The sequence below is a fragment of the Gouania willdenowi genome, chromosome 7 (assembly GCF_900634775.1).
Source record: "Gouania willdenowi chromosome 7, fGouWil2.1, whole genome shotgun sequence".
Classification (NCBI taxonomy): domain Eukaryota; kingdom Metazoa; phylum Chordata; class Actinopteri; order Blenniiformes; family Gobiesocidae; genus Gouania; species Gouania willdenowi.
The window spans coordinates 1,022,354-1,035,322 of NC_041050.1; the positions used below are offsets into that span (position 1 = coordinate 1,022,354).

General features: G+C 37.3%; 1 protein-coding gene across 2 annotated transcripts; it reads right to left on the reverse strand.

The window, feature by feature from the left end:
- Positions 1 to 8,615, reverse strand: LOC114467169 (CDK5 and ABL1 enzyme substrate 2-like). Of its 2 annotated transcripts, XM_028453262.1 has the most exons (9): positions 8,094 to 8,615; positions 6,140 to 6,232; positions 4,164 to 4,241; positions 3,928 to 4,027; positions 3,104 to 3,266; positions 2,915 to 3,021; positions 2,369 to 2,475; positions 2,089 to 2,293; positions 1 to 1,635 (listed from the first exon to the last, which is right to left on the reverse strand). In XM_028453262.1, exons 1-9 carry the CDS (start codon positions 8,600 to 8,602, stop codon positions 1,495 to 1,497), a joined length of 1,503 nt encoding a protein of 500 aa, XP_028309063.1. In that variant the 5' UTR covers positions 8,603 to 8,615; the 3' UTR covers positions 1 to 1,494. The 2 variants fall into 2 exon arrangements, with proteins under 2 accessions (XP_028309063.1, XP_028309064.1); XM_028453263.1 differs by lacking the exon at positions 4,164 to 4,241.
- Positions 8,616 to 12,969: the final 4,354 nt, after the last annotated feature.

Genomic DNA, 12,969 nt, shown 5'->3' on the forward strand with positions numbered 1-12,969 from the left:
TTCACCGCATCTGTGTTTATTAATCAGACATGAAGACGTTACACATTCATTTCACAGAAGGAACACACGCGCGCACACGCGCGCACACACACACACACACCAGTGATTTAACAACAGGAGCCGCTGTGAGGAGGAAATAAGTTAGAAATACACACGTAGAAAACACACACAAACTCAATTATAAATACATGGATACACATATACACTGTTGTGTGTGTGTGTGTGTGTGTATATATATAAATACAAATACATTGATTTAAGACAGTTTATCTGTTCACTACAATCTGTAGTCAGTCACATTTTACAACTTTATCTTACATATTAAATCTCACAGCGGCTCACATTAAAGGGTACCTGTAGTGTAAATGTATATCACAAAAAATGTGTTTAATGTGTTACTAATAAACTAAATATGTGCACCTTTAAAAAAAAAAAAAAAGACATTAAAAGGACTTTTTAGAACAATTTTATACCTTGGGAAATAAATTACGGAGAGTTGCCATTTTGGTCAGGATATGACACACGTTGGTTGATTCCTGTTAGCTGTTGCTAGGCAACATTGTTCCATTGGTCTATAGTCAAATCACATTTTCATCACAGTTTCTAACCATATTTGTGCACTTCCAACACCTAACTACTCAGCCATGGCTCGTTTTTGCTGCTAACAACAGCTCTGTTAGCCTGTTAGGCTAATTGTGATGCTGAGTGGGTGCAGGGAGGTTCACAAGAAGCAGGAAGTTGGTGAGAAGGTGATATTTAATCCTCTCCTAACATACAACCTTTATCACTGAGGGAGGGGCTACACACGGCTGCTGAAAACTACACTTCCTGTTATGCCTCTACCTCCCACAATGCACCAGTTATTTAAAGCCACAGGCCGTGACCATCAACCAACGTTTGTCACATCCTGATTAAAATGGAGACTCTCCATAGTTTATGCTCCAAAGTATAGATTTTTCATTATATATATTTCCACTACAGGTACCGTTACACTTCACCATCGTTATGTTTGGAGGATAAACTGCAGTGAAAAACCAACACCAAACATTTCAGTTCCTGTGGAGCTTCAGGCACTTCCAACACCGATCGGAGTTTCACAATAAAAGCAGAACAATCGGTCACAGCTGCAGTGACGTCTTTGGGTTACGTCTCAAAGTAAGAAACATTCCTGAGAACTAAAAAGCAGGAACGACAACGACATCTCCAGTGCGTTTTACAAAAACATGCGTACCTTAAAAAAATAGAATCTACTACAAATGTGTCACACAGTGATTCCAATCTGCTACTTCCACGACACATGAGAGAGAAAATAAAGGCTGACATCCACAAACATCTTTTAGTTTGGACACCAAATGATAGAGGTGTTGTGAAAAATAAGGTCACGTTTATGTGCTGGTTTAACGTCTCTCAGCGACAGAAAGGAGTGTAAACAAGTTTGTTTTCATTCACAGTGAAAATAATAAATAAATAAACAGGAGTATAGTATCAGTCAGACTAACCCTGCTGCACCAGCCGTCTGTAGTGAGGCATCACTTTACTCTCAGGTAGATACAGACCCATCTCTAACGCTATCAACACGGCAAACTCTAGAGGAATCAACTCACGTCTGTTGATACGGAAACGCTCCTCAAGCTTCTGCAGAAACAGACAGAGAGAGAGAATTATTATTCATTTCAGAATTACTTTTATCATTTTATTGAAAAGAAAACTGCCCTCTAGTGGTAAAAGTGTGTTAGGACAGCCTTGATGTAAAACAGACTCTTTTCTGTGGATTTATTTTAGATTTAGAAAAGTGTAACCCACCTAAATAAACAAAACAGATATTTACATCTAATATGAAGCCAATTCTCAATAGGGAAGGCTGTAAAGGAAGAAATTACTGAACTAATGTATGGACATCAACTGCAGCAAGTTTGACTTATTGTTCATTATTATCTCCAAAGATACACATGTTTTTAAGGTTTTCCTTCTCTGGAAATCTTTGCATTTTATTTTTCTGATCTACTTCATACGTTTTGTTCTCCGTCATCAAAGGTATTTCCATGTTTTACAGTCACATGTCTCAGTGTGTGTGTGTGTGTAACTCACATCAATCAGCTGTTTAACTTCAGGCCTCCTCAGGTCACTACTGATCTTAGCGGCCAGCAGCAAACACGCCGCTGTCACCAACTTCCTGTTCTGCTTGTTGAGGCGTCCCTGCAGCACCAGCTTCTCAAAGTAAACAAATGCCATCGCCACGGTAACGGGCTGCAGGCCACAGTCCTCGCTGACGGCCCGTATCTCCCTCTTTAGGCTGAGAGCAAAGAACAGAGATGTTAACAGTGCGGTGTGTGTTCTCACAGAGGAGGCGGCGTGACCTCTGACCTACCTCCTGATCTTACTCAGCGTCAGCTTGATGTGAGGAAACCTCTCCCTGAACATCTCGTTCATGTTCTTCTTCAGGTCGGACGGTTTCACGTACTCGATGACGGTCGTCTGCACAGATTGAAAAGCCGTGAGGTGGTGGGAGGAGCTTCAGCTTTGACTATAAAATACTGCTACTGGCCTATATGAACCATCCAGAGGTCTCAGGTGGTCTGGTACAAACATGCTTTATGTTCCCAGAACAACCACCAAACATAGAGAAGCAGCGTTTAGTTTCTATGTTCCTGGAACAAACTCCCAGAAAACTACAGCTCCGCCCAAACTCTCAGCTTTTTAAAATCAAGGTTAAAGACATTTTTATTTAACACTGCTTTTAATTAAACAGTCACACTATTCAATTTGATATTATCCTGTTTTATTGATTGATATTGTTTCACGTTTTCCCTCATTTTTAAGTTGCACTAGAGCTACTGTGATGTTTGTTGTGTGTAAAGCACTTTGAATCGTCCTGTACATGAAGAATGCTACAAATAAACTTAACTTGACTCACCACGTAAGACGCAAATATGAGGACACGCTTGTGTCGGCCACACGGCCACTGGGGGTCACTCAGCAGGTTGGGGTCGTACTCCAGGACCACTGCCGCCTCCTCCAAGTCTGCAGAAAACACACAAACACACACAATCGCAGAATGGTCTGAAGGTGGGTGTGTGTGTGTGTGTGTGTGTGTGTGTCGTACATCCATCCTGCACGCCACTGCTGCTGGTGTTGTTCAGGCGAGCTGGAGGGATGCTCTTCTGAGTGTTACCACGGTAACGGGTGTTGCAGTTTTCAGTCACTCCGACACTTTTCTGCCTCACCAGAGCGTTGGTGGGAAAAAGGAGACGAGCGTACGACACCGTCTGAGGAGGAGGAGGATCAGTTTGGATTTTAATGACTGAAACTATAATTTGTTAAAAAAATATATATATATACGTAAATAAACACACATTAACCCTTTAACGTCCACCCAGACCCACCCAACATTTGTACAAATATCTCCATCCTCGCCTGGCTTATTTTATCATAAACAGTTCAAATTGAGTTATGTGTATTGGCTTGAAAACCAGATGAGAGCAGAGCATAAGGTGCTACCTTCATATGAAAAAAAATCCTCAAAAAATATCAATCTTTGAGGACTCTACAGCTTGTTTTCAGCTGACAATGTCGAGGTGTTCCCAGACCTGCACATTTGTCACCACGGACACTGAACAGCTCTAACTTATGAATAGTTTAACGTACAGTCATGATCTTGGGCTCTATGGAAAGGTCACACCCATGGTCATATTACTGTGTAATCCAATACACCAACAATAGCACAGTACCACATAATCAGCAGGAAAAAGGGACATTTCATGCACTTCTCTGTTTTTACAGCTAAAAAGGTAAAATAACAGGTCAGATAAAGTGATTTGGAGCTTGTATGAAAAGAAAAGGATAATTTTTTTGCACTTTACAGTAAATTGTTTAATCAATGAGATGACAGCTTTAATTGATGCTGATGTTGATCAGGTGTAGGTTTACCTTCCCTGAGGCAGCAAGCTCCACCCCCTCCAGAGAAGGAAGCAAGTCTGCAGACACCACGGAGGATAGACGCTGCCTCTGAGCCTCCGACTTCAGATCACTGCACACACACACACACACCCATAGATCAGCTGCAGCACTAACAGCAGAGGGCGCTCTGACTGAGTATGGGATGGACCATGGAAACACACACACACACACACACACACACACACACACTGCTGCCTGCTCTGTACCTGAGCTCACTGCTCTCTCCATAGGGCAGCACTGAGAAAGCAGCATAGAGCGACCGCTTGGCACAGATCAGCATGATCCTGGAGACACAGCAGAGGGACGTCAGAGTGTGTGTGTGTGTCAGTGAGAGGACACCACATCACACACACACACACGCACGGAGTATCTAACACTGAGGACATGTTTGATCTGTTACACACACGAAGATAAAAATCTGACAAAATTTGGTTTGGATCATTGTGTGTGTGTGTCACTCTGTGTGTGTGTGTGTGTGTGTGTGTGTGTGTGCGTGCGCCAATAATCTCATTAACACACTCCATCGACAGAGTACTTCCAAGCAACTCAGAACTCCTATTTTAAAAAGTGACTGAACACCACCAGAAGGCGGAGCTCCTACTCTGTAAAGTCTAGGAAATAATCTAATAGTCTATCGATCGGCCATGTTGGAGATATTTCAATGTGCTGACGCAAATATTGAACAAGTTTAATATTTAAGATTTGACCTGTTCTAGAGCAGATTATGACTGAACAAACCTCAGAGCACAGCATCATCTGATAGAATCAGATTCTCTGTATGTAAAAGCAATCAGACTCTCTCCATCTCTCTATTATTTAAAATCACACCCCAACATCACCAAACAATCCTCACCTGCATGTTTTAGGACAAAATCACACCACAAAATTACAAACGGACAAATAGATCTCATTCCAAATCTTGTAACGGATCGAATAGTGATCATATTATCCTGTGACTGCAAATAAATGCAGAGCTTCATCTGAAGTGTGTTTTTATTGTTTTGACTGCTTTCAGTGTCACGAGATTTATTTTTATTTTTTTCTATATATATTTTTTGTGATCTATCCAAAGTTCTATTTCTAACCTGAAGTCTAAAGCAGGAGAATTAAAAGGAGGAGGACATTTTAGTTTTAGTTTCAATTTGTGGAAGGAGTTCATTAAAAGATCATGCTTACATCATGCATGTAAAAAGAGTTATAATAAAACATTTCAAAATGCATATGCAACTCTGTTAAATAAAAGTCTGTTGGTCCAGCCATATATTTTGTCATGGTAGTTTTCTTTTTACAAAGGCCTTTTCGTAGCCTTTTTTTATGCCTCATTGTTTTTGGTTTTAAACTGTTTTATTAGTCATGTTTATTGTAGGTCTTAGGCTTTCTTTATGGCACTTGTGCAATACAAATAAAATGTATTATTATTATTATTATTATTATTATTATTATTATTATTAAAATCTCGTCTCATCTCGTGAGCTGAGTGTATCATCACACCTAGAAACTGGTGATCAGTTTACCTGGTGACACGTCACAGCAGAAACATCTCCAATCACACGCTGTGCTGAGGTTTAGTTTCAAACGTGAATGTGATTCATGTTGGAAAACCAACATGAAAAAAGGAGAATAAGTAGGAAAATATAACGGTTTACGTTTGTAAATAAAGAATGATTATTTCATGTTCATCTGATTCATCTCTGCTGTTCTTTCTTTCAAAGCAGAACTGAATCTCCAAAAACTAAAAACACACGCAACACATTTCACCACAACAGGAAAGTGAACAAATCAGCTGATCTGGAGCTAACGCTGAGGGCTTCATGTGTTCATCAGTGGAGGCGGAGCCTCAGTTCAGCTCAGGCAGACAGGAAGTGAACATGAGGGATGGAGAATGGAGACGATCATGTGCAGCTCCAATAATCATTTCAAACATGTCAAATCAACATTTTTCATGATTTCATGCAGAGGATATTATATTTTGCAGTTTTTTGCACTGAAAATTAATCATTTTATATTTTTTCCATCTAGAAACTCCAAATCAATTAATCGAAAACTTCACTTTAAAGAGAAACAGTCGATGTGATCAGTAATAAGACACTCCTCCTCACTGAATACATAAATAATAGAACACTTCCAGTGTTTCCATCTCAAAGTGATGAAACCACTGAAGCTTCATCATCATCATCCTCACCTGCTTCCTCTGGTGTCGTACTGTCTCATGGTCTTAATAAAGTGGACTTTCTTTGGCACCTTTGGACCAGGAGAACCAGACACGTTCCTCAGCCTGAGGAGAAAGAAAAAAAATACTTTGTATTAAACAGACTTAGAAAGGACACAAAGGAAGTGATGTCATACAGTTTATTCACAACACACTAAAGATTAATGTAGACAATAAAGAAAAAACTCTTTCAAACAACTCCACCTTAGGATGGATTTGTTCCATAATCAATAATAATCCTAATGTATTAAATATAAAGTGCTTTAATTTCATCCATCAGTCACTTTATTTTTATCTCATCTGAGTTCATTTTAGTTTTAGTCTAAACAAAATTAAACCTGATGATCGTACGTTTGAACTTTTTACAGTGATTAATTCAGAATCATATTATACTTTTAAACATTTAAACAACAACTTGCTTCTCATGTAACGTCCAATCAGAAAGACTCCTGAAGATTTGATAAAAATTTGTCTTTAAAAAAATATTTGTCTATTTTTGTTAAAGAAAAAAATCATTGATGTTAATCATTCTGTTTTATTCAGCCTGAGTCTAGTTTTACACCATTAAAAACTGTTACGTTTCTGATCAGAAAGAATTAATGTAGTGAAGATAGATTTTGATCTCAATGGGGATTTTCCTTTTTTAAATCAACATATTATACTTTTAGTTTAGTGATCTTGCCTTTCTTTACATTTAACTCCAGTCTAGTTTTAGTAAATTATTATACCAGACAAGGTTCTAAATGAATGAAAATAGTGCAGTTTTGATGGATTAATTGTAGTCTTTAAGAGTGTTTTTGTTAGAATTGTCAATGATGTGACAAATATTTTGTCCAAATGCATTTCTTTTAGTTAAAAAAGGTTCAAATGCATAAAAAGATAACAAATATGTAGTAAGTTAGTATAAATTATCTCACGTTGTTGTTTTTTTTTTTTTTTTTTTTTAATGTTACTTAATAAATGACTGTTATTTATTCTGTTATTCAAAGTGTCCAAATATCATGTGGTGTGACTGTCTGGCCATGACTGCTGTTTTTTTTGTTTATTGATCTTAAAAATTACTCTAAATCTATTCACATTTATTTTCTGCCCTATTTTAGTTCTATTATAATCCTGTATAAGTATTTCTATTTTATTTCCATCATAATATTCATGCAAACCTTGCCTGATGAACACTTTATGAAATATCATGCAGTGAAAATCCTTATAAGTCAGTCATTGACCCTCATATATATATATGTGTGTGTGTGTGTGTGTGTGTGTGTGTGTGTGTGTGTGTGTGTGTGTGTGTGTGTGTGTTGGGGCAGCCTTTAGTCTAGCGTTGGTTAAATAATAAAGAAATCAAAAATTAAAAAAAGATTTAGAAAAAAAATCATAATCCCAAATTTAACTTCTTCTGATTGGAATTTTTTTTTTTCAGTTTTGATGGATAGAATAGTTTTTAACTGTATTGTAGCAATAATTTGTATTATAAGGTTTACTGTCAGTTTGAGTCTAGTTTTTCTTCTTTTTGTTTATTAGTTGATTTAATTTAACTTATCCTGACTTTATTCTAGGTCAAGGTTTGTGGATGAATATCGTTTCCTCAAACAAAACTTAGAATCAGACGAAAATGTGTGTAGGTTTTTAGTCAAATACTCTTTTCATTTTAGTTTTAGTCACAATGCCTTTGTTTTATACTTTAGTCTAATTTTATAGTCAACTTAAAGTTAAAAAAAAAAAAAAACACGCACACAGTAAAATTCTGAATGAATAACTGACAAAAATGTCACGCATTTTAGTTTTTTCATTTTTCATTCATCATTCTTTTGTTTATATTTAGCTCGTGTTTATTTTTAGTCAACTTAAAGCTTTGTAGACGATAATAACAGAAGATATTTGGTGTAAATGTTCTTTATCTGAGACTAAGTGCTCACACCGTGCTCACCTGTTCCGTGAGTCCAGGGAAGGGCCGGTGGTGGCCGGGCTGACAGCGGAGCGGACCCTGGAGCAGGGCTGATGTCCGGGGGGAACCGGAGACATAGGGGTGTCAGCGGGTAATGTCACCGCCACGCTTCCGCTCTCCAAAAACACTTCATTGTTCCCAAAAACGTTCAGTCCCGGAGACGCTAGCAGAGCCGGCTGAGCAGAACTGAAGGACCCAGAGAAACTGGACGAGGATCCTGCCCCGCCAGGGTCTGGCACCGAGGCCGCCGGCCCCTGGCTCCCCACCGGCGGGGAAGCCACCGTCGTCGGGCCGCCGTCTCCCGGCTCCGCAGCGGCTGTTTGCTCGTTCTCATCGCTTTGCTGACCCTGCGGCCGTCCGTCCAGAGAGATATTAGTGAGAAAAAGCAGAGCGGCCTGTCTCCGCCGGGAGTTCTTCGCTCTCCTTCGGGGCTCTCGGTGAGTCTTCGTCGGCTTGGAGTTGGACTGCAAACCGCAGACAGCGGTCGCCATTCTAGTTTTGAGCGTCACTGTCTAAGCGGAAGTAATTAACCGGTATAGCTGCTAAAGCCCGCCCTCTGCACGCTGATTGGGCAATAGGTGTACATGGACACTGTCGCCTGGTAAGTGATTGGTTACGCCTGCATTGTTTCTTTGCTACTCATAAGTGATTGGTTGTAAATGTTAGGGGTGGGCTTTTAAGCGACAAAGCATTGATTTTTCAGCGGGCAGCCATAATATTACGAGTGTAACTGAAAAATACTGCATTTAAAAATAAAGTACATTCCTAATTTGATCACTTACAGACAGAAATCTATTAGTGGCGGAAAGTGTTTCCTGTTTCCGTCAGTGGAGGGAAAATCCCCACCGAAAATCAGAATTATGGGATTAAAAGCCATAATTAGAAGACACAATGAAAACATGAGACTAGTATTACTTTCTTCAACTTATTTGTTTTTAAGAGTTTTCATCTGTCCTTTAGAAAATGCTCACAAAAAGGAAGTAATCACATTTATCAGCGTCTAGTTTCGAGGTAGGAGGCGGGACATGATGATAAATAGGCCAATCAGAAGTAAACCCAGTGTGGGAAGTTAAAATCAAGAAATATCATGAAAATGATCTCATAAATAGAAGCAACTGATGACATTTTATTGTGTGACAATTAAAAACAAATAAAATGAAGTAAAAAGTAAGAATGAGTTTAAAAACTAAAAGTTAATAATAATTTCATCTAATCCTGAGGTGATGCAATACTTGATGTTAATTGAGCTAATCAGAAGTGATCTGTGTGATTTAACCTCAATAGGCAAATAATAAAGTAATATTAGTAGAAGTATAATAATCATTCATCAATAAAGATGCTTTAGTACACAGCTCAGGTAAACACGTTGCTCTTTATTTCAGTTCATGTTGACATTGTCGTCACCTTGTTCTTGTGTGTTTCAGCAGCAAGTCTGACTCAGGTCTGACCAGCTTAAGGCTTTTAGATTCCACTTTAGTGTTTGAGGAGCAGCTTCGTCCTCCTGCGGCTCATAAACCGTCCAACAGTCTGAGGTGGGCCTCAGTCCACATGTTTAGCACCGTCTGAATAAAGACTCTGTTCACACTGCAGCAGGTTCAGCCAAAGAAGGCCAAAGTCAGAGCGAAGTGTCGTTACATCCGTGACACGAGGTCAAAGCCTTTAACACACACACACACACACACACACACACGCACACAAATCAATCACTTCCTTATTATTTCCTTTAAATGATGGACTTAATGCAGTGGTTCCCAACCAAGACAAACATCCTGTGCTTTTAATGTGAAGAGAAAAGAGTTTTTCCTATTTTTTGCTTGTTAAATCACACTCAACATGTGATTCAACAATACATCTTACTCCATGTTACATTAGAAATAGCAAAGTCTGGTTATTTGCTAGATGTAAGCATAATAATGAATTATCTTTACATATTATAGATGTGGGGATGAGCTCACAGCCTCTATTTATTCCTCTGCTGAAAATAGCAAACTTCCAGTGATAAAATCAGAACTGATTAATTTTAGTCTTTAAGAACTTGTTTACGTCTAGATTTTTATTTCATAACAAAACATTTATTTATTTCAGTTACAGTTTTTGTCATCCTAACTTAGTTGTTTGTCTAGTTTTAGTTGGTTAAAGAAGTAAAGTTTACAAACACTGATTAAAATAACACTAGTTCTGTTTTCTTTGATTGGGAATCACTTCATTAAAGTTCAACCATCATCATTAAAAATCACAAATATTTGTGCTGTTAAAGAGTTTCTATGATTGTAAAACTGCACTTTGTGAGTAACACCACGAGGAATAAAACAGTTATTTAAAAAAAGATCCTAAATTTAATAAATAATCAGCAAACATTAAAACATCTGATTTTGTCTTTTTTGGTAAAAAAATAAAATAAAATAAAGAGGGATTGAAAGATCAATAAAAACATAAACACTCGTATTATAAATAAAAATCAATGTTTCCTGCCTCCAACGTTTTTCTATATTTTCTGTAAAACAAAGGCAGAATCACCAGAACCTGTGTTTTGTCTCCATTTCACCGTTTGTGTGAAAATACATCCTATCATTTGCTTTGATGTGTGTGTCATAATAACAGTGATGTAAACACACACACACGTTTTACATTCAAACTCTAAATGTGTTTTTTCACGGTGCCGTGTCCTTCAACATGAGTGAAAAACTCGATAGTGACGGATTTATAGAGATCAAAAACCCTGAGTTTGTTACCATGGTAACTAAAAAACCTAAAGCAGGACACATACCGATAATTTTCATTTTTGGTCAGAATTTAAAAACAATAACCAAAGTTGATCTAAAGCTATTCTCCAACATGTTTGCATTAGAGAGAAAATTTAGATTCAGTATCAGTTTTTAAACCAAACCTCTGGAGGAGCACGAGAAAAAAAATGACATTTACACGTAAACTTTTAACATGCTCTCTTAAAAGTTTTACAAAAAGTATTTTTCAAGATTTACTTGGCTTTTACAGACTGTAGTGAATAATTATCTAAACCCTAACATGTTTGCATTAAAAGGTTTTAAAATAACTTTTCAATAAATTGTAGAATAAACAAACACAGTAAATAAACAAAGATTGAAGAAATAAATACGCTATTTTTGGCATTAACTAATAAATCAGTGAATGATTGTTATTTGTTGTGAGAAAAAAGATTTAAGGCTTGAAGAAAAGCTTTGAAAGGAAATTGAGTTTCACTTTTTTAGGCATTTTTGTGGATGATGGGAGGAGCTTAAAATCCCTTCTGTCAGTAGCCAATCACAGGCTGTTTAGATTAGAGTCACATGATGCTTGTTCAATAATTTCTGATACTTTATCATCTTTTTGTGTCAACATTTGTTCAAAAATGTGAGAAATGGTCAAAGTTGCTCCAAGATGGATTAAAAAGCCTATCATTTTTTTCCGATCTATCATGTAATCGGTGATCAATCATGTTGAAGGATGGATCAGCAGCAGCTGAAGCTGATTGGTTACAGCGCCCCCTGCCTGTCTCTGTTTGTGCTTCTTTCTCTAAAGCAGCTCATTATTAACACACAAACCTGAGAAATGACACAAAAACACTGAATATGCACCGACAGCACAGCTTCCTGTTTGATGATTGTACGGTAACCATAGCGACACACACAGGAACCATCAACACCAGTAGATCTCAGAACAAAGTTAGTTTAGTGCAAATATTTCTCACTTTTAATGACACTTCTTTAGCTTGTGATTGAAAACGTTGCTTTCCTTTGGCTCCTGAATTTGATTTATTTAAATTTATTATAATTTTTTGTAATTAAAGTTGTATTTATGTCATAACTCAGAGTGAGAAATAAATAGTCGCTAATTTTGTTCTGACTACAGTAAATTAATGTGGGTTTCTGTCTGTAATCTCATGTTAAATGTCAGTTTGCGTCGGTTGTCAACAATAAAACAACAACAAATGGGCACAAAAATACCCTCATGTTTGTTCATTTTGTGACAAAACCATTCAATTTAGTGCAGTTTGATCCAAAAGCAAAGATTATATGATTTTAAGACCTAAAATTACTACTTTCTATATTTTCGTTATTGGAGAATTAGACCAGTGGTTCTCAACCTTTTCAGACTGCGACCCCCAAAATAAAGGTTCCAGAGAGCGGGGACCCCCACTGTAGCTGAAGGTGGTTGAACACAGACATGAACATTGAAGAACAGTCATGTGGAGACAGGACCATCTATAAGGGGGAATAAAGGAGAGATTTTTGGGGTCCATCCATAAAGTCAGTAAAATGATGGTCTATTGTTCTATGAATCTGTGATAACCACATTTATTTATTCATCTGAATAATATCCACTGTTATCCAGGAACATTTATTATTATTATTATTATAGTCATCTTAAAGATGGAAATCATGGTTTTAATCACTAATAAAATGGTTCAAAGTGACCAAAAATGGTGGAAAATGTGGTGAAATGGGATTTTAAAAACCACAGAAATTGTTTAAATTTAAATTTACAAATTAGAGTGGATAAAAACAGACAGAAAAAGTGGTTTAAAGTGTCAATATTGGAACAAATAGTTTAAACTAGCAAATAACAGGCATGACAAATGGTTAATGTGGCAAAAATAATCATGAAATCTGGTGAAAAGAGGTTAAAAGTGACAATAATAAGTCAACATATGTGACATTAGGTGTAAAAGTGGTGGAAAGGGTTTATAAGTGCTGAATATGTCTGGAAAGTGGAAAAAATGTGTAGAAAAGGCATTAAAATGTGAGTAATGGGAGAAATGTAGCAAAAATACATTAAAAGGAGCAAAAATATGACAAGAAAAAGTGATGAAAATAGGTTAAAATATGGTGAGTTTGGTGGA

Bases quoted from the DNA above. Each gene is read 5' to 3' on its own strand.
- LOC114467169 (XM_028453262.1), bottom strand. From the start codon at position 8,602: ATGGCGACCGCTGTCTGCGGTTTGCAGTCCAACTCCAAGCCGACGAAG. The intron at 4,242-6,139 runs GTGAGGATGATG...CTGTGTCTCCAG, and splicing joins TACGACACCAGAGGAAGCAG to GATCATGCTGATCTGTGCCA. The intron at 1,636-2,088 runs GTGAGTTACACA...CTGTTTCTGCAG, and splicing joins AAGTTAAACAGCTGATTGAT to AAGCTTGAGGAGCGTTTCCG.